Source organism: Aethalodelphis obliquidens, unplaced genomic scaffold (genome assembly GCF_003676395.1).
Source record: "Aethalodelphis obliquidens isolate GAN/ISIS:26980383/991018 unplaced genomic scaffold, ASM367639v1 scaffold7, whole genome shotgun sequence".
Taxonomy (NCBI): Eukaryota; Metazoa; Chordata; class Mammalia; order Artiodactyla; family Delphinidae; genus Aethalodelphis; species Aethalodelphis obliquidens.
Window position 1 is genome coordinate 10,822,750 of NW_020837951.1, and position 20,678 is coordinate 10,843,427.

At 58.2% G+C, this 20,678-nt stretch overlaps 1 protein-coding gene across 3 annotated transcripts in view; it reads right to left on the bottom strand.

Moving 5' to 3' along the window:
* NEK6 (NIMA related kinase 6) overlaps nucleotides 1-20,678 on the bottom strand; it is an 85,196-nt gene that overhangs the window by 17,814 nt on the left and 46,704 nt on the right. For all 3 annotated transcript variants that reach the window (XM_027104903.1, XM_027104902.1, XM_027104901.1), the window contains exons 3-7: nucleotides 14,569-14,709; nucleotides 13,119-13,181; nucleotides 9,982-10,092; nucleotides 5,457-5,565; nucleotides 4,302-4,409 (exon numbers count right to left, since the gene is read on the bottom strand). In XM_027104903.1, the coding sequence (XP_026960704.1) occupies nucleotides 4,302-4,409; nucleotides 5,457-5,565; nucleotides 9,982-10,092; nucleotides 13,119-13,181; nucleotides 14,569-14,709 (532 nt within the window). The remainder of the gene's footprint in view (nucleotides 1-4,301; nucleotides 4,410-5,456; nucleotides 5,566-9,981; nucleotides 10,093-13,118; nucleotides 13,182-14,568; nucleotides 14,710-20,678) is intronic.

Below are 20,678 nucleotides of genomic sequence, written 5' to 3' on the forward strand. Positions count from 1 at the left end.
AGGCTGTAGGCTCCAGCGGGCAGGGGCCTCCCGGGTGAGCGGCCCAAACCTCTGAGTGAGTGAATGAACAAGCTGGGGTTTGCATCCTAGGCCCGGGTCGATTCCTCATTGGCCGTCCCCTTGAGCCCTTCCCTTCCCTCCCTGCCACCAGCTCATCTTGTTCTAACGGTCTGTGTCCCTGAAAATGCCAGGGATGCGGCAGACAAGCCAGGAGCCACTCACCAGCCACAGGTGATCTCCCCTCCGCCAGGTGTCAGCGCTTAGAACCTGGGCTCCACCTGTTGAAGCAGGTTTTCTGGGCCAGTTGTTCCCAGGTGTCCTGGGCTGCCAGGACGAAGCAGGAGGTCTCCAGGGACACATCTGCATGACGCTCTGAGCCCACACTGATGGGGCCCCCGGGGCGCCTGGCCGTGGGCACACTCACTCAATCCTCCTTCCCTGTGGCCCAGGACAAGCCCCAGGTCCCACACGGCCCACAGCTATGAGGCTGGGTGGGCTTCCCCGCAGGGCGCTGTCAGTGTTCCCCACCCAGAGAGCTCACTGGGCCCCAAGCCCACTTCCCGGCTGGTGCCGTGGAGAGCTGCTGACCCCCCAAGGGCTCCAGACCCTGCCTGCCCAGGGACCACAGAGATGTGGTAGCACCTCTCTGAGCCTCAGTTCCGTCATCTGTCAAATGAAGGTATAAGCCTTATGGGGATAACGTTTTAAGAAGCAACATGTTTTTCAAACATCCTTTAAGCCTTGTCTTCTTTGTTAACCCACCTCCTTGGCGAGTTCAGTGACTATAGAAAACGGAAGTAAAGAGCAGCCCTGGGATGGGGTGAGGCAGCTCCAGGCCCCCAGTGGACCCTGGGCTCCTCATGCACAGCTGAGTCACGGAGCCCAGCACTGTGCCTGCACACAGTGGGCCTGCAGGAGACGGTTCTGCCTGCCCTCACCCAACACCACCCTGGGACTGTCGGTCCCCCCACCAGTCTGGGGGCCCCCTGAGAGCAGAGAAGGCTGCATCCTCTCATGTCCCCATAACCTCACGTCTCAGGCCCAGCCCAGGGCCAGGGCATTCGGCTCGGGAACGCGAGAAGGAGGGATTTATGCCCCACGGCCATGCCGGGGCTCAGCGGCCTGGGAAAGCCAGCATGCCCTGACCGCAGGTACCTGACAGGGGTTGCCCCCAACTGGACCTGTTCCCCCATCCCCCCGAGAGGCAGTGTGGAGCCCTGCACCGGCCTGGGTGTGAGCCTGCCTTACCTCCCACCCCTGATCCCAGCCCGAGGCTGCCCTGTCTCCTCTGCGGAGTGGGAAGGGCCTTGCTCTCCCAGCCCCACAATTTGTCTTGCAGCTGCTGCCGTTGCTTGGAGCGAGACTCTTGCTTGTAGCTTGTGAGCTGTGTGTAGGCAAATCTTTCATTTTTCTTTCATTATGCCGGCGTGTACTGTCACTTAATTTTTATGTATGCAATCCTTCCTGACAAATATGGTCTGCTGCCTGGTAATTCGTCTGACGCTCATTCTGTTCTGCGCTCTAATTACGGCTCCTATTCCTGACACCGAAGCAGCCGCTCTGCCACCGCTGGGTACCGCACCTGTCAGCCCGGCCATGGCATGACTAATGCCCTTTCATGCCAGCCTCGTGTTAGCAAATACGGAGGCGGGGAGGGGGCTGGGGGAGGAGGAGGCAGGAGGAGATGGGATGTGCATAAGCCCTGACGTGGGTCAGCAGCCTCCGGGGCAACGTGGCTGCCGGGGCAACGTGGCTGCCACCAGGGCATCCCCACATAGTAGGTGCGCAGAGATGCAATGGATGCATAATTCCTACCCACGCACAGGGTGTGGAGGAGACTCCGCCCCCCAAGTCCTTCCCGTGTCACGACGCAACTGCAATTAGTTCAATCTCCTGTGCCACCAAACGTGTGCACAAGACTTAGCTGTGTGCAGAACCTCGCTATGGAAAGGGGCTCTTTCTCCTGTGTCTTGGAGACCTCAGGCCCTGGGCTTTGGCTCTGCACTGATGCCGTCATGGGGCCTGGCCCTCAGTTCTCGGTTCTCGCAGCAGGGCCATGCCGAGCCCATGCTTCTCAGCTCGGTGGGCAAACGGCCCCAGGAGGGCTCCTTCCACCCACCACGCAGCCCGTCAGCCACTCAGAGGCCTCGGGAAGAGCCAGGCTTACCCGGGCGGCCTTTTCCCAAGTTCCAATTCCTTCTCATTAATATAATAAGTGCACCAGTCCAAGTCAATAAACTCACACTGTCGGACGAGCCCGAATTTCTGCCCGTTCCTAATGATGTGATCTTAACCAGCTCTGACGAGTGCCGCAGTCTCTTCCCCAGCGGGACGGAGGAGGGCTGGGGCCTGACTGACAGGGGACGGGAGACAGTGGCTTTAACTCTGCTCTTTGACGGTTCCCCTTGAATTTCTGGCCTTTTTGAAGCTCTTAAACCAGAGGGGTAAACGGTCCCAAACTGACAAGACACACTGATTTTCCCAAAGAGAAGGGTCTGAGGGGAGCGGGAAAGACAGTTTCCTCCCAGGAACGGGGGGCTGGTGGCTGAGTTCCCGAGGGAGATCCTTCCAGGACCCCTGAGCCTGGTCCCCTGGAAGAAGCATGGGCCCTGCACCGAGAGGCCTGCATTTGGGTCCTGGCTCTGCTGCCACATGACTCAGAAGAATCACTCAAGTTCCTTGGGTTTTAGATTCCTCGTCAGCAAAAAGGAAGGATCCCACAGACCCTCACATCTGTTTGAGGCATGAATGAAGTGTCACGAACTCACGGGTTGGCGGGTCCTTGAACATCCTTTCATTCTGACCTAACGGAAGAGCCATGACACGCCAGCTGCTAAGGAGGCCGGGCCAGGGGTCCTCCGGGGTCAGGTGGGGACGAGGGTTTCAAAACGACACACACACACACACACACACACACACACACACACACACACACAAACACACACACGGTCCCAGCTGGGAGCTGCTGATCTCTGAGTTAGCATGTTTCTCCAGACTGTGTGCTACACCCCGAGAGCGTCCAGCCATCAGGACCTGTATGAACAGTGACAGTTTCCACCAGGAAATTGTGTCTTCCAGAAAGCACCTCCACCGTCACCAGAAGACGCTGTGTGTCTCCCGGCATGCCGCAGGCTCTCGGGGACAGGGAGACACGAGATGTACTGGCTGCGCCGTGGAGTGCGGGGCAGATGAGTGCAGAACAGAGTGGTTTTCAAGGGGCCAGGCCTGTGGACGGGGCAGCGCACGGGGAGGTGAGCCTCAGGCACCGTCCCCTCAAACGCCACCCCAAAGAGCCAGGAATTGCTCAGGGAAAGGGGAGGTGCCCCTACACCCCTCCCCATCATGAAACGTTCCCCCATGGCCCTGGTCATAGCACATAGGGGACCCTATTTCTGTGTTCCACTGGGGACTTTGCTGGTTTCTAATTAAATGTCATTCTAATTAAACGTAAAATTCTTCATGGGTCCAAGTTTTGCATTCACTCACGTATCCGGATTCCGAAGCTGGGCAGTGCTTAACGTGACCCAAAACACACACGTGACCTCCAAGTCTCCACCAGCGTCCAGCCCTCAGCGCTCCAGCACTCCTGGGGTGGTGCCTACCCACTGAGCTTAGCATTCAAGGCCCCGCCCACCTTCCTTGCCACCCAAGGTCCCTCGACCCTGATCACCTCATCCCTTCCCCCATGCCCTGCCAGCTCCTATTCACTCCCCACAGCTCAGCTAGAAAGTCACCTCTACCGGGTGAGCACTTGGTCCCCACAGCTTTGAAACTGCCTATTTAAAAGCCCAAAACGGGAACAGCTCAAACGTCCCCCAGCAGGAGGAACAGCCCGCGTAGGTGACTGAAGTGTTGAGAACTCCCGGGTTGGCAGGTCCTTGAACATCCTTTCATTCTGACATAACACAAGAACCACGACGCACCAGCTGCTAAGGAGGCCGGGCCAGGGGTCCTCCGGGGTCAGATGGGGACGAGGGTTTCAAAACAACCAGACGCACACACTCACACATGATGGGATACCACGCGGCAACGAGAAAGACGGAGTGGCTGCCAGTGCGACCACAGAGCCACATCTCCCCACCCCCTAGAGCGTGAGCGCGTGAGGATGCAGGGGAGCCCCATCCTGGGCTCCTCGGGGCCTTGGTTTACTCCCCTCTGGTCACTGTTCTGAAGAAGAATGTCTGGGGTTCAACGAGGCATTTTGCTGCGCTAACCAACCAAAGGCACCATGGGGACAGGGTCCGCATCTTCCCATGTCAGCCAGGACCCTGCGGGGGGTTGGGCGCAGACAGGCCCCTTACCTAGGGAGTGGGCCGCGGTGGTCTCGGAGCTGAAGAAGCGGCCCAGGCCGAGGTCACCGAGCTTCACGATGCCCGTGGCTGTGATGAACACGTTGGCAGGCTTGATGTCTGCAGGGGAAGGACAGGGGTTGGTGTGGGATCAGAGGTGGGGATGGCTGGGGAGGGGCAGGACGGAGGAGGCGGCCTGGGGGTGGGTGGAGGGGAGGGCCCTTCAGGTGATGGGGGCTGAGCCGCCAGTCCTGCTCCCTCAGGGCGAGGCCCCAGCCCTGCCTCTGCCCAGCTGTGGACCTTGAGAAACGTAGCCTCAGTTTCCTCATCTGTGAAATGGGTCTAACTTCACTCCGTCACAGGGCTGCTGTGAGGTCTGGGAGGGCAGGGATTTTTGCGCTCGTTTCCTCTTTTACAGCTAGAGCAGGCACTCTGAGAAAATTTGTGTAACAGATGAAGGAGGCGCTCAGGGAGGTAACCTGTGCTGTTCCCCAGCGACTAGGGCAATGCCTCGCATACGGCAGACACTGATAAATGCAGGTGGAATGAATGTAGGGACGAATCAGTGAAGTCATCTACGTGACTCCTTCCAGCAGGCTCCTTCCTCACAGTTCAGGATGATGTCAACTTTCAAAAACACTTACCTCCTCTGCCCAGCCAACTCCTACTAAGACTTCAAAGCCCATATTAAAGTTCCCTTTTCCAGGATGCTTTCCTTGCCCTCCCAGGCAGAGCTGGTGGCAGTACTGGAACTGGCCATGAACCGGTCACCTCTCTCCCAGTCTCTCCCCCCAACCCTTGCTGCAGCCCCCTCTGTGCTGGCTCCAGGCTGGTGCTGGGGGCTGGAGAGTATGTGCCGAGCATGGTCCCTGTCCTTGGGGTCCATGGAACTACATGGTATTTGGTGCTCCCACCATGGGGGGCCCCTGACAGGGGCAAGAGCCACGAGGCACGGGTGTACATTCGAGCCTGGGGCCTCACACGCCCACTCTCTGACCCCATAAGGACAGGCGAGATGCTGGACACCCACGGGATGGGGAATACAAAGTGGTCCAACTTCCACATGGCTGTCCCTTAAGAAGCCCGGAGCCGAGGGGAAAGCTGCGCCCTGGGGTCCAGCCTCCCTGCCGGCTCTGGGGCCCGAGGCCCCGGCGGGCCAGCACGCACCTCGGTGCATCACCCGGCGGGAGTGCATGTGTTCCACGGCGCTGCACAGCTGCACAAAGTACTTCCACACCGTCCTCTCGGGAATGAGCCGCTTCTGCTTCTTGAAATACTGCAGTGGGGGAGACAGACACATGGGCAGGCCTGGGTGATGGGCCGAGAGGAAGGGCAGCTATAGGGTACCGGCCCCGTCCTATCCCCAGCGGTCATCTGTCCGCCGCCAGCACCAGCATCAGGCTCCCTAAGGGCAGGGCAGACCTTACCCAAAGCGGATGTCCTGGACGGCTTTGCTGAAGGAATGCCTGGACCACATGGTTTTCTTTTTTTTAAAAAAATATTATTTATTTACGCTGTGCCGGGTCTCAGTTGTGGCACGCAGAATCTTCGTGGCGGCATGCATGTGGGATCTAGTTTCCTGACCAAGGATTGAACCTGAGCCCCCTGCATTGGGATGCAGAGTCTTATCCACTGGACCACCAGGGAAGTCCCCCCGGACCACATTTTGAAGGCTACTCTCAATCACCCTTTCCCTGGAATCTCCTGGACACGCACCCATGTCCTCCCACTGCCCGACAGGGAGTTCCTTGCAGGAGTGACTGGTGTGGACTCTCTGCCCTGGCCCTGCTCTGGCCCAGGATGGGGACACCCAAGACACGCTTGGTGGTTCAATCACAGCTCCCCTCCTCGGAGCCAGCGAACCCCAGCACACATAACCATTAACAAGCATGGCGAGAACCTCAAGGAAGCGGGCTTGACATTCTCAAATGCACCCCCTCAGCTTCGACAGGCAAAACCTACTCTGTTGCCTGGAAAATCACACATAATGCTCCAGAAAAAAAACAAACCAAAAAACCGAAAGCCACCCGGGCTGCACGGAGGGAGCTGTAAGTAACCAAAGGACCTGGAAGAAGTGAACTTGGAACGTGCCCTCGTCCACTGTTCAGATCAGCATCCCTCTGGGGGATCTCCTGTGAGCCAGGCCTGTGTGGGTCGGGGGGCATGACTCACACGCTGGTACCTTGGACCCAGGTTTTTGTGCCCTTCAGAGCAACCATCTTTTTCCAAAGCAGCCAGGGGAGAAGCCTTGGCCCCTTTGTCAGGGCAGCCGAGCTGGCACAGGGAAGACGGGGACCCAGGACACACTCCCAGCCTGGGATGGGGCATGGGGTAGAAGGTGGGACCCGAGCTAACCTCTGCTAGGCACATGTCACATGCAGTGTCTGTGCTGGGCCCCACACAGGGATGACTGCACCCATCTCACAGATGAGGAAACTGAGGGCCACATGGGAGCTAGTAAGGGGCAGAGTCACAACAGCTCAACCCCAGGCCTTCCACTCAGGAAACCCAAGTTCTTAACCCACTTCTAAGGACACCAGTAACCACCTGATGAAGGATCAAGATCAGAGAGGCTCAGTCACTTGCCAAGGGTCACCCAGCAGGGGCGGCAGAGCTGGGATTGGATGTGGGCCCCTCCAACATTGGGACAGTCACAGCGGAGCCCCTGGCCTGGCACTACAGCCCCAGGAGGCTCCATTCTCAGAGAAGGCCTCATGTGTGATCTGCCCCGGGCTCCTGGCACGGACCCCCCAGCACAGGACCCCCATCCCTCCCGGGCCACCCCACACCTCTGCGGTGGGCCGGGCTGGGGTGTTATTTATGCCATGATGTTAGCTTATCCTCATTAGAGCATTTAAGTGGGGATGTGCACGGCTGTGAGCCGTGACTTTCTAAATGTCACGTCCTATTGGTGTGTGTGACATTTAGCAGGAATGCGCAGAGTCTCTGGTGGGTTCTGGGGTGGCAGCAGCTCCCGGCTTCACCATCCACTGTAAATAATGCCGGCACCATGGCCCTGGTGGTGTTGCTTGGCCCCTGAGGCTGGGGGCCCTAGGGACTCAGGGTCTGCTGGCCAGTGGCCTCCCAGGCCAGCCCTTGGTATGGCCCCAGACTGAGCCCTGGCAAGGCCCCTGTTCCCCTCAAAATCCAGAGGTGGCTAGACAGTGGGAAAGGCCAGAGAAACCGAGCTGCTACCAGGCCCCAGGCACTGTGCTGGGTGCATTACAGACAGGGAAACTGAGGCACAGGGACCCGTCCAAGGTCATCCAGCAGGTGTATCTGACTCTGGGCCCAGGGTCTTTCTACTGCCCTGCCCTGCCTGTCCCGCCTGCTGGGGACAGCACCCAGCCAGGCTCTGCAGGTGAAGGGCCACAGCAGGGGGAACAGGCTCAGGGAGGGGCAGGGCAGGGTGAGGGGCCCCGTGACCGAGGGAGGGGAGGTGCCAGGCCAGGTGAGGAGAAGGGCTCCCGGGACAGGAGGGCCTGAGGCGCCCGGAAGCCAGGCCACTGCCCCCAGAAACCCAGGGGGTGAGTGACCGACTTGAACCCTGAGCCAGGGTTGGCCCCAGGGAAGCCTGGGAAGGGGCACATGGTGAAGGGAAGGCACCCCACCCCAGGCCAGGCACAAAGGGTGCTGGACACCCACGTGCCTCCCTCCTGTCTCTCCTGGCTGGAAGAAGCTTGCATCCGGGTCCCGCAGCTCCCACACGGCCGTCCCCTGTGAGGCCCCCGGGACAGGGGTGGAAACTGAGGTTCAGGGAGGGGAGGGATTTGTAATTTGCCCAGCACCCCCTACCCCACTGTCTGACTCCAGCCCCACTCCATGGACTGAGAGGCTGTGAGGGGGTCTGGGGTCCACTGGGGCTGACAGGGTGCAGCACCCTCACCACAGGCCATATTCCAGGGTCTTTCCTCCCGCTGTTTTCCCCCCAGCCCCGCCCCTCCCTCCACTGGGCATCCAGTCCTTCTTCCAGAACACAAAGCTGATCGTGTTTACTCTGCACTACGAGTCTCAGGAAGCTTCTTGCTGACCTCGGGGCAAGGTTCCAAATCCTAAGCCTGCATATGAAGCCCTGGTTGGTCCGACCACCCTCCGCCTCACGCTCTCCACCCCTCCCCTTGCCCAGTGCTCTCCTGGACCAAAGTACTTTGTGGACCCCTGGGTTTCCATCCCTCTGGGCTCTGGCACAAGCTGTTCTGCCTCTGGGCTGCGGGTATCCCCTCATGGGTCTCTGCTCATGTGTCACCTCCTCCAGGAAGCCTTCCCTGGCTCCCACAGACCCTGAACTTGGCTTGTTCATGGCAGCTCATGACTGCTTGTTCACAGCCCTGCCCTCCCATTGGAAGGTGAGCTCCCTGAGGGCACTGCCCCGCCAGCAGCATCCCTAGGTCTCAGCATGGGGGTGGGCACACGGTGGATGCTGGAGGCATGCGTGTTCTGTGAGAGAATGGCATGGGAAGGAGAAACAAAGTGGGGCGGGGGTGGGGGGGGAGAAGAAGAAGTAAGACGTGATATAGCACATCTGTTTCCACCAGGGATCTGTGTGGAGATTAACGTCCCTGCAAATGCATTAATATGTCAACGAAAATATAAAAACAGGTGATAACAGCTCAAGTAATGCCGCTTCCCAGAGACGCCTGTATTCCTAGGAGCCAAATTTCAGAATAGCAGGCGCCGGGCAATTAACTGCTCAATCCCCAGTGCCTGGTGGGAAAGGTAGAGAGTCCATGTCTGGCCCTGTTTGCAAGTGTGGCTGAGAGCAGGGTGTGGGCTTGAGCATGGCCCAGCGTGGCTCACGGACAGTCTGGGCTCCTGGGAGGGAGGCGATGCAACCCCACGACAGCGCTCTGTGGATGAGGGTCTAGCCAGCAGGGGAGTGAGAACCTTGAGGAAGGAGCAATGAGTGAAGCTGAGAGCTCAGGCCCGGGGGTCCCATTTAGAGGCTGTGCAGCCTCAAGCAGGTTACTAAACGTCTCTGAGCTTCGCCATCTAAGGACGATGTGGACTTGGTGAGTGATGCGTGTGCTCGGCAGGGCTGTGGCCCACAGCAGGTGCCCATCAGCGGAGCCGTGATGGTCCCCGAGTGCAGACTCAGACGGACCTGGTCCTGGGCCCAAGGAGGTGGGGCAAGGGGGACGGGGCAGTCTGGGGACTGCTTGTGAGACTTGGCAAGTTGCCCAACCACTCCAAGACCCCCAGCCTCAGCCATCATAAGGGAAGGAAGATGCTTCTCCAGGGCTGGAGGGGCCTCAGGAAGGTCACCTGGGGGATGATGTCCACTGGAGGGCCCTAGGCCAGGAAGTAGAGACCTGGGCCAGAGGTGCCGGTCTGTCCCCACGTGTGGGATCCTCGGGCAAGTCTTTCAGCCTCTCTGGGCTCAGTTCTCCCTTCTATAAAATGAGCCAGTTGGCCCCAATAGCCACTTTCCCAGATTCCATGAGCTGGGGTCCGACCTCCATGGGGCTCTGTCCCCATCCCTCTGCAAGGCAGAAGTGGCCCACGAGCCACTGCCCATAGCTGGCCTTCTCCCAGCAAGTGCGGGTGGGACCCGAGAGGGGCCACAGCTGAGGCCTGTGAGCATTGGCAAGGGGGGCTGAGTGTCCCGCAGTGGCCACCTCTGCCTGAGGCCAGGGCAGTGAGGAACCCGGTCGGAGGAGGGGCCCCCGACCCGGCCCCCACCAGGCGCCCTCACCTTGATCATCTGCGAGAGGTCGCCCGCGTCTGCCAGCTCCAGCACAATGTTCAGCTCACTGTCCTCAATGAACGAGTCCAAATACTTGATGATGTTTGGATGGTTCAGTTGCTGTCCGAAGAGAGAAAAAGAGGGAGTAGTGAGCCCCTGAGAGGCGATACAGCTGGAGAGGTGGGGTATCTGGGGGGAAAGGCCTGCGCTTGGGAGTCAGGCAGACCTGGGTGACACTGGGAAAGCCATTTTGCATCCCCGAGCCTCAGTTTCCTCCTCTGCAGAATGGACATAATGTTTTGGAGAGAAGTTGTGAAGATTACAGGGGCTGATACCCTTGAAATGTCTGACATGGTGACTGCACAGAGCTAAGACTCACTAGACACTGTGGAAATGACCCCCCTCTTCACCACCCAGGCCGCTCTAGGGCGGGGCCAGGCCCCCACTGCTCCGTCGCTGCACTCCGCAGAGCACTTAGAAGTGTCCGTCTCCTTCCTTCTTCCTTCCCACTTCCTCAATTTCTGACCCACTTTTTTTTTTAATTAATTAATTTATTTATTTATTTTTGGCTGCGCTGGGTCTTCGTTTCTGTGCAAGGGCTGTCTCTCTAGCTGCGGTGAGTGGGGGCCCCTTTTCATCGCGGTGCGCGGGCCTCTCACTATCGCAGCCTCTCTTGTTGCAGAGCACAGGCTCCAGACGCGCAGGCTCAGTAGTTGTGGCTCACGGGCCTAGATGCTCCGCGGCATGTGGGATCTTCCCCGACCAGGGCTCGAACCCGTGTCCCCTGCATTAGCAGGCAGATTCTCAACCACTGTGCCACCAGGGAAGCCCCTGACCCATTCTTTGTGAAATCTTGGGGAAAAAAATCATTCCTGGTGTGAGAGCTGCCCTGAGTGCGGTGCTCAGTGCCAGAGCCCTGCCTCTGGCCCGATCACCATCGCCCGTGTGTTCTCCAGACAGGACAGCACCCCACTGACTGGAAGTCAGCCCCTGGCTGGCTAACAGGAGACCCTGGCAACTGCTTATAACTGAAACTGTTTACACCAAAATGATTCCAGGATCTGGGGAAGGCACAGGGGACGCAAATATTCTGCCACAGTATGGTCGCCTGCCCACAGGGGCTCCCCTCCAGAGGCCACTTGAAAGCACATTTTCCCAAAGGCCCAGAAGGTTGCTGGGCAAGGGACGTGCATCTATGCTGCATGCCGCCCCGCACCCAGTCTTGGATTCTGAAATGAGGGGAACGTCGGCAGACATCACACAGCCACACATCCGCCTCTTGTTCTCTCCCTAAGCCAGCCCTGGAGGCTCCTACAGGGCTCGCCTTCCTGCCCCATGCCTGGCAGCCTCTCAATGGTCCTGGCATGAACGGTATGAACGATGTCACCCAGTGGCCCCTCCGAGAACCGTGTTTCCCTCTGTTTTGTAGGAAACACCTCGTGCCCTGGAACATCCTGTTGACTTCCACGGGCAGGCCGGGGAGGTGGGTCAAGTTCTGGAAAGGGGCTGGCCTTGGGGCAGAGGTTATAACCATGGCAACGAGGGCTGCCTCTGACCGGACGCTACACTGAGTCCTTCCAATGCATCTTCTCACTAATTCCACCAACACCTCTGAAGACAGAGCACTGCTGTCAATCACCCCCTTTGACAAATGAGGAAACTGAGGCCCCAAGTGGTCTGCAGCCTGCCCACAGCCCCACAGCTAGTGAGCAAGGGGTGAGTCTGACTCGGAAGCCCACGGCCGACCGCACTTGGCGGCACTGCAGCCTGGGGGAGGGTCAGAACGCCCTCCCCCAGAAAGGCCGGGTTCCCGCCACCTGGGGCGGCCTCACCAAAGGGGCTGTGGTCACACACTTCTGCGCCCAGGAACCGAACAGCCTGGCTCAGTGTGCACATGCATACAGTTCCTCACTCGTGTGAGTAGTACACATGTTCTTGGCCACAAGTGGGAAGACAGGGCAGGGTGATCATGACAGCTGTTCCCCAGGGCTGGGTAATCAGTTCCCAGCATCACAAGCAGGTCCCGAATTTGACCATTTCGTAAAACTTTAAAAATGTTATTTGAAGGGTATTTTTGGACCTGTGATAGCTACAAGCCTCCCGCCTCCAGCCTTGCCCCCAGGACCCATCGTGGCCAGGGGCCACCCCAGCGAGCGCTCACAACTCCCATCTGGCCACGGCCCCTTGCTCGCAGCCACTACAGGGCCCCCCCTCTTGTTCCCATGTTCAAGTCTCACATCCTGAGTGTGGCATTCAAGGCCACTACAATCTGCCCCCCCTCCTTCCACACTGAACCTTAAGCCTGGGGAGTAGGGCGGGATCCCCAGGAGAGAGCAGCCCTTAGACCAGGCTTGGTCTAGTCCAGAAAGTTCTGTCATCTCTGACTCTCAGGAGGCCAGTGGGGAAGCCAGCGGGGAGGGGGAAAGGAACGACTACAGACACCACCACCATCCCTCGCCTTAGATGGGCCCCTGCACGTCTGTCCTTCACGTGACCCTGTCCAGTCAGCCCAGCTCTGGCTGAACCAAGGACTTGCGCCCACAGAGGAGCGGGCATACCAGCTACCCCCTGGGGAGACCCATCCCCAACTGTGCCTCCTCCCTGTGGGAGACCTAGCAAGAGCCCAACAGGCTGACAGCTCAGCGGCCCTGGGCCCCTCCCGCAGCCAGAGCCCAGGGCCACGTGCTTGGCTGTTGACTCCACCCAGTGCCCCAGGCTGGCTTTGCTGCGTCTCCCCAACAGAGGGCATCTCCTGGGGGGAGTAAGAGGGTGGGAGAGAAGAAAAGAGAACACACTGCGGCTGAGTATTCAGATGTGCGTGTCACCGCGTGGAAAGACAGGATGAGACAGAGACAGACAAACTGAAGTTCAACCCAATGCCCACCCTCGCTCCTTCCCCAGTAGCCTGGTCCACGGGCCGCCACATCCAGGATCCACGTGGGACCAGGACAGCCAGTCTGGGGGCAGAATGAGGACTGGGCAGAGGTGAGGCGGGGTCCCTGCTAGGCCACAAGAAGACAAACAAGCTGCTGTCCCCCGCAGGTATGTTGTTTCTGAAGCTAACAGGCTGAGGGCTGTGATGGACATGATGCGGCCCAGACTGGCCCAAGGAAGTGAGGGACCCCCGCTCAGCCCAGGGCACTCACCTTCAGGAGGCCGATCTCCTTGACACAGTCCTGCCGGGCCTTGGCGTCCATCATCTCAAATATCTTGGGTGAGAGGAAACAGAGAAAGAGTGGTTAAAACCCAGCACCCCCAGAGGGGGCACGAGGCCCAGGACCCCAGTCCGGGTTCTCCCACCTCCTCGCCGAGGGAACCCTGTAAGGACAACAGTTCGTATTACTGGGTGCCCACCACGTGCCAAGTGCTGTGCTGACCAGTTTCCACCAAATCATCAGGGCAACTCCCATGAGGCAGGAGTTACTGTCACCGACTTACAGAGGAGGAGACTGAGGTCCAGAGAAGCCCAGTGACTTGCTGAGGTCGTGCACTGGTAAGTGGCAGGAAACACGCTTGGAGCCTCAGTCTTCACGTCTGTAAATGGGGCCAACAGCCTGACCTCACAGGACCGTCATGTGGACCGAGTAAGAAGAGGGGGTACAGCATGCGCCCCCTGACCCCCAGCCCCCCTAGTGTTCACTGTGTGGGTCCTCCCAGCATCTTCTAACTCACAGGAACAAACAGGAGGGCGACACTGCAGCAGCCCCACCACAGAATCCATCCTGGCACTAAAAACCAACACCAAGAGAACCCGGGTAAGCCCTTCCTTGGCAGACAAAGAGCAGAACACAGGCCTTTTCTGAACCGAGGAGCCCGTCTCTCCTCCGGCCATCAGAGGCCTCACGTGCAGCTCACAGATCAACAAGGAGGCGACCACGCTGGCCGGCTCCAGGCGGGGGGTCTTCGTCTTGTCTCCCCACCTCGTGACTGTGTCTCAGCTACCTTCTCTCTCCTGGGCCTCCTCTGCCCAGACTGTTAATCTCCTTCTTTAAGGTAAATGAGCAAATAGAGGGACCCTGGAAGCTCTGCTGGAGGATTCAAAACCGTTCCTGCAGCAAAGCAGCGTTCCGACGGGCTCAGTGGCTCTCATGGAAAAGCTTCCTGCCTGGGCTTTGCTGCCTAAAGCCCATCTGTCCAACCCCACTCCTCTGTCCAGGAGGGACTCAGAGGTCGGGCAGGGCACTCAAGCCCAGAGCTGACCACAAGCGTCAGTGGCCACAGATCTGAGTCTCAGCTCCCTCCATCCCTGGTGAGTTAGTTTTCCACCTCTGGGAGGATGATGACCCCTACCCACAGGGGTGCTGTCACAGTTCCGTGAGCGCCAGCGTGATTCAGTATACAGCAGGTGCTCAGCACATGCTCCTTCTTCTTTTCCTTTATGGCTTACAGTGAGCTTCCACAAAGACAAGTCGCCCTGATTCTCCCACAGCCCCGTGAGTGAGATGCTTCCCTCATTTACAGAGGAAGGGGGAGGGGGAGGGGAAGGGAGGGAGAGAGGGAAGGGAAGGGAAGAGACGGGACTAGACCAGAGCTACCATGTTCGGACACAAGCCACTCCTGCCATGTGGTCTTGACCCCATGGGGCTGTTGGCTCACCTGCACCTTCTTCAGAGCCACTGTCTTCCTGTCCAGCAGGCAGGTGGCCTTGTACACCTCGCTGAACTGCCCGCGGCCGATCTTCTTCTCAATCTGGAAGTCAGCCAGCGAGCAGCGAAAAGACAGGGCGTTCGGGTGCCTCTGGAGGGGAGGAACAGAGGGCATCGGTGACCAGCCAGGCAGAGCGGAGGGCCGGGGGCCGGGGGGGGCGGGGGCGGGGGGCTGCTGCCCCTTCCTGAGCTCCAGCAGTGCCCCTACAAGGTGAAGGAGGGACCCTGGTTGCCAACCCCACTATCAGAGCCCCCCTCGCCCCCTGGCGCTCTCCACACCAGCTCCATTTGATGTCAAGGACCCCACTCTGCAGATGTGATCCCTTCCACAGCATTTATCGCCACCCCTCAGTATGTGATCACTTTTTCCTTTGCTCATTTCTGTCTCCGCCCCCTGAAGGCTGGCTCTGTGGGCCAGCGCCTCGCCTGCCTTTGTCACTCCTGAATCCTTTCTGTCCCGGTGGAGGCGGGCAGCAGAGTAGGTGCAATAAATGTCTAAGGAAGCAACTCACCGAAGTCACACAACCACGGGGAGGCCCTGTGGGCCCTCCACGTGCAACCTCAACCCTAACCCTGCAAGTCGTCCTAAAAGCGGCAACTTCCCTTCCCGGGGTAGCCAGTCCCATCACAGAGACGAGAACACGAAGGTTAAACTTGCAGCCTGACGCTCTGAGCCCATTTTTTGGATACACTGCCTCCTTTATGGCAACGTGAAGAATCTGGAGACTTCGCGATGACTCTCCAGGGGCCAGCATCGAAAGCCATGATTAAGCTGTAGGACCTGCCCAGGGATGGAGCCAACAGGTGAGGCAGCAGGGGCCAGGTACCTCCCCGCCGCCGACACACACACAAACACACCTGCAAAGGTACTCTCGGGAAGAGGAGAGGAGGGGGCGCCAACGCTGGGCCCTGGGAGGGGAAGGGGGGGAGAGAATGCCCCGCGTCAACCTGGCGGGATGCACCCTCCCTCCTGCTACTCTCAGGCGGGGGATCTCTGACACTGGGGACCCTCCCCAGCTGGATGGTGGCATGAAGAAAAGGTGTCTGTTGTTGCCAGATGACTTCTGTAGGTGTGCAGAAATGTGTGCAGGATTCAGTCTGGGGAGCAGGGGTGGGGCAAGGAACCCTGAAAGCCCCACTGCAGCAAGAATAAGCCGCTGAATTTTCTGAAGTGAAAAATGTCTCTTCCAGACTTGGGCCAGATCATCTAAGAGTGTGGAAGATCAAGTATTTCACTGGGCTGTGTTCTGGAATTCTCCCTACTAGGAATGCCAACGACAGACCAGTAGGCCCTGGAAGAGCCTTGGGAACCCTGACAGTGGAGCCAATCAGCCTGGGTCGCTGGCTGGTGACCTTGGCGGTTACACAAGCCACCCTGTGCCTCGGTCTCCTCGTCTATAAGGGAGAAGTAGGGTGGCCGTGAGGGTCCCATGAGATTGCTGAGCCCTGCACACAGTAGGTGCTTAGTGGTTGCAGTCATGTTACGGGCAGGAGTGGGCAGGGCAGGAGTGAGGAAGCCGGGGGGCCCCGAGCAACTACCCACCGCCTCTGCACCGGCCGAGGCTCAGCCGTGGGCCAAGGAGACCCTAACGGGGACCCTCTTGCCAGGAGTGAGAAATGGAACTCAGCCTCGCAGCCCGCAATCCCGCTGCCTCCTTCCCTCAGCAAGATGACAGCTGGGCCCACCTCGACTCTGAAGTCTCCAGGACTCCAGAGATTTGAAAATGCTCCACCCGGGGACCCGAGCAGAAGGGAGGGCTAGCGGAGGAAGAAGACGATGCTCTTACCAGCACCTGCTGGTCTCTGTCAGGTAAGTTCTTTAGTCCCAGCAACTGACCTACCCGTACACTGCGTGTCCACCTAAGACGAGCAAGCATGCATTTACTGAGCGCGGACTACATGCCAGGCACCGTGCAGAATGCTTCCCAGGACCTGCGAGTGGACATCATCGCAATCTCCATTTCAGGAAACCGAGCGGAGGCTCCAGACCCCACCACGAGTAACGGTGGGGATTTGAACCCGGGGCTGGGTACTCCAGAGCCTTCACCCTTCACCTATAGCCTTCACCCGGTGCTGTGTGGCCTCCCAACTCGGATGCCGCTTCTGCGTTTCCTCTGAGACCCTGTGACTAGCCAGGCCTACACCTCCTGCTTCAGCCGCCTGGGTCCCACCCATCCCCCCACCATGGGCCTCACCAAGTGGGCCCCTGTCTTAGTCCCCTTTCTGCCCCTCGAACTAAGGCTCTGACCCACTCGAAGCAAGTGCTCAGGGCATGTTTGTCAAATGACACAACGAAATGCACCCAAAACAGCCTGGTGCAGAAGGGACTCTGTGACCCAGCCACTGTCACTTCTATGGGTGCAGCTGAAATCACACACCCTAGAAAAAGGGAGCTTTCTCGGCACTTGGAGGGATCACACGTGGTCATGAAAATAACGACGACAAGCTTTCGTGTATTAGGCACCTACTATGTGTCCGTTGCTGTACTAGATGCTTAGACAGGTCTCAGGACTAAAGTCTCCTAACGGCCTTGGAAAACAAGACTTTTTTTTTTTTTTTTTTTTTCGGTACGCGGGCCTCTCACTGTTGTGGCCTCTCCCGTTGCGGAGCACAGGCTCCGGACGTGCAGGCTCAGCGGCCATGGCTCACGGGCCCAGCCGCTCCGGGGCATGTGGGATCTTCCCGGACCGGGGCACGAACCTGCGTCCCCTGCATCGGCAGGTGGACTCCCAACCACTGCGCCACCAGGGAAGCCCAAACGAGACTTATTAATCCCACTTTATGAATAAGGACACTGAGGCACAGGCAGTGGGGAGCTGGGACTTGAACTCCCTGACGATAGAGACCCAGCTGTGCTGCCAGGTGACGTGGGGCAGTGAAGAGTCTGGGGGATGTGCTCACTAACGATCCTGGCTCTGCCAACGTGGGGCTTCTTCCCTCCGTGGCGAGTGGTCAGTCCCCAGTGCTCTCCACCCACCCCAAGGATGTTCCTCAGAGGCCACGTGGCCCCGCTCCACAGCCACTGGAAGCTCCCAGAGGATGCGGGCGACTTCCCAGCCACCATCGCTGAGACTCCCCTGCACATCTGCATATGCGATGACCCAGATTTGCATTTCCTGTCACAGCCCATTCGACCTAATTAGAGGAAAGCTCTGAGGAGGGGGCAGGTTACCCGGGCAGCAGCACAGCGGTGAGGGGGCTCAGGGGCCTCTGCTGCCCTTACAGGGGTTAGGACCGGGCCCTGTCCCCAGAGGGGCCTCTGCTCAGGTGGGGGTCACCACGGGACACGGGGCTCCTGGGCGCAGCTGCCTGAGCCAGCAGAGTCCTGACCCCGATTTAACTCAGAGGGGGCTCGGAGAAAAGCTGAACTGAGCTCTTGCCCCCAAAGGCCAGGCCTCTCCCTGCTGCCACCCACCTCCTGGGTGGGCCCTGGCAAGTTCCACTCTTGCTCCTGCATCAGAGAGAGGTCACCCATGATGGGGGATGTTAGAAACACCAGCCCAGGACTTCCTGGAGGATTCCAGGACAAGAGGGTCTGGGGAGCTCTAAACCGCTGGGCAAACACGGCGCTGGCCCCGAACAGCTCCCATGATGGCGGCTCCAACACATCCTCCTGATGGCCTTTCTGCAAATGGCTCATGCAATGCTTACTGTCCCGTTACGTCTGGGACCCCATGCTGCCTCCCGGGGAAAATAAACACAATCCCTGGGCCCAGGTTGGCAGAGAGGTGATTGCCACTCTGGCTCTGTCGGTTGAGACGCTAAAGCTGGGGCCTGGAGGCCTGGGTTCAAGTCCTGGCTCTGCCACTTCCCGGTGAGCCCTCTGGGCCTCGGTTTCCTCATCTGTCCAACTGAGATAATCAGCGCGCCCTCCAGAGGGTTGTTGGCGGTTAAATAAGTTAATGAGTGAACACTTAGAAGAGGGCCCAGCACTTAGGAAATGCCGCGTGTTTGTGTTATTATTACTATTGGGTTGGCATTGTAGAATGTCTGGAGAATGGCAGCACCTACTTCCCAGGGGCTGGGGGTGAGCTGAGGCAGGGTGTGCCTGGCCTGGCGGGAGCCTGGCCCAGGGACCCAAGCACAGGGAGTTGTCAGCTGTCATTATCATCACCCCCGTCCACACCCCACCAAGGGTCTGTGCCGGGCATATTTCTAGCCCCAGGCTCTTCAGCTATAAAAACTAAAATGAATGTTTCTTCTTCTTCTTCTTTTTTTTTTTTGGCCGCGCCGTGTGGCCTGTGGGATCTTAGTTCCCTGACCAGATATCGAACCCAGGCCACAGCAGTGAAAGCGTGGGGTCCCAGCCACTGGACCACCGGGGAATTCCCTGAAATGAATTTTAAAATACAAGAATAAGATCAACGACATCCCATTTCCTTAACACCCCTGATGCTGGGTACCATGCTGGATGTTTAAAGTACACCATCTCACTTAGGTCTCCCCAGCCCCATTTCACATATGAGGAAACTGAGGCTCAGAGAGCTCATTTACCCAACATCCTCTGGCTACAGGAAAGTGGTGAGGTGAATGTACCTGCAGCTTCTGACTTTACCGACCTTGTGCCACTCACCCAGGGCCTGTGCTAGACAACAGGCTCGCCTCCCTTTCTAGGCTGTGCTGTGGGCACCAGAGGCCATTTCTGACCTACTCATCCCCCTTCCCCAGGGTGGGAGCCCCTTAGCTCTCCCGAAAAGGTAGAAGAGATGGGTGGAGGGGCAGGGAGGAGGTGGCGGTAGGCCTGGGGAGGACTCGCGATCTCAGAGAGGAGGAGCCTCTGGGAGCAACTCCCTGGGCAGCAGGAGGAATTTGGTGGGATCAGGAGTTGATGACGCGGCCGAGGTCCTGAGTCACCTGCAGCCCCAATCGCACCCTCCCAAGAAATGGAGGACACGACCAGACATACAGCAGGGGGAGGGAGGGTCTTGGACCACCCCAGAAAGCTCGGAGAGGCCCAGCTCTCTTCCCCCAGTCAGATCAAATTAGGCCACAAATGCGCCCCCCCTGCGCTAATTTGAGTTTAAAATGTTTGAACCACAATAAGCCTCAGTCATCGACAAATCCTTTTTTTTTTTCAAACAGGAGCATAAAATTCCATGTTAAAAGAATAAAAATGCATTCGCCCAATTAATTTTCTGAAATCTCATTAAAAAATTTAGCCTGACTAAGTCAGACTTCTGACCTGAATTTTAATCATCTTTACACTGGATGGGTCTTTTTTCCCTGATATTTGCAATGCATCATTAATTTTAAGGCAACCGCTTCTATGATTTTAAAAAGCACGCTTCATCAGAATGACATTTCCTGTAAACGAGTTTCACCTTTAAAGACATCTGACATCGTGTGCAGGGAACTTCTCATGGATTCGGTACATGCGTGTAGAGCAATGTGCTTTAAATCTGTGTGGCACGAAAGAAGGGTGCAATTTACAAAGAGTCCATATCGTCAGACTCTGTACGAGGCCAGCCCCACTCAGCTCTTCACGATCTGGCTAATTTTGTCCCCGACGCCAGTCTCCCCTCCCGCGGCCCTCGTGGCAAGAAAATGCTCTGCGGGGCCACAGGGCCTGGATCCACCCCTGGCTCTGGGCTCTGCCCCTCAACAGCAAAAAGGACAAGTTACCACTCATCCTGGTTTCCTCCCCTGCAAAATGGAGCTCTGAATAAGGTCTCCTTCTCTTGAGTTGGTAGGAGGACGAAATGAGGTAACTGCCAGGCATCGTAATGTAGGTACAACCACCACTGTGACTGTCTCAGCTTGGAAGTCTGTCTACACTCAGCTTTGTGCCATCAGCTCACGGGAGCAGCAAGCAAGACGCCGGAACATGGGAGATGCCTGATGACAAAGCCTAAGGTCACCTCAGTTGTGGTAGGTCCCCCCAGGACGAGCCTCACTGACCCAGCTCAGAGAAAGCTGAGCTTAAAAACACGGATGAGAGAACCTGGAACCAGCTCCAACGACTAACAGGCAAAGACTTGAAGGGAAACAAACCAGAAAGAGCGTCGGCCCCCATGCCAGCAGGCTGGCCACGTCCTCTACCTCCCTCTCCCGAACCCCTTC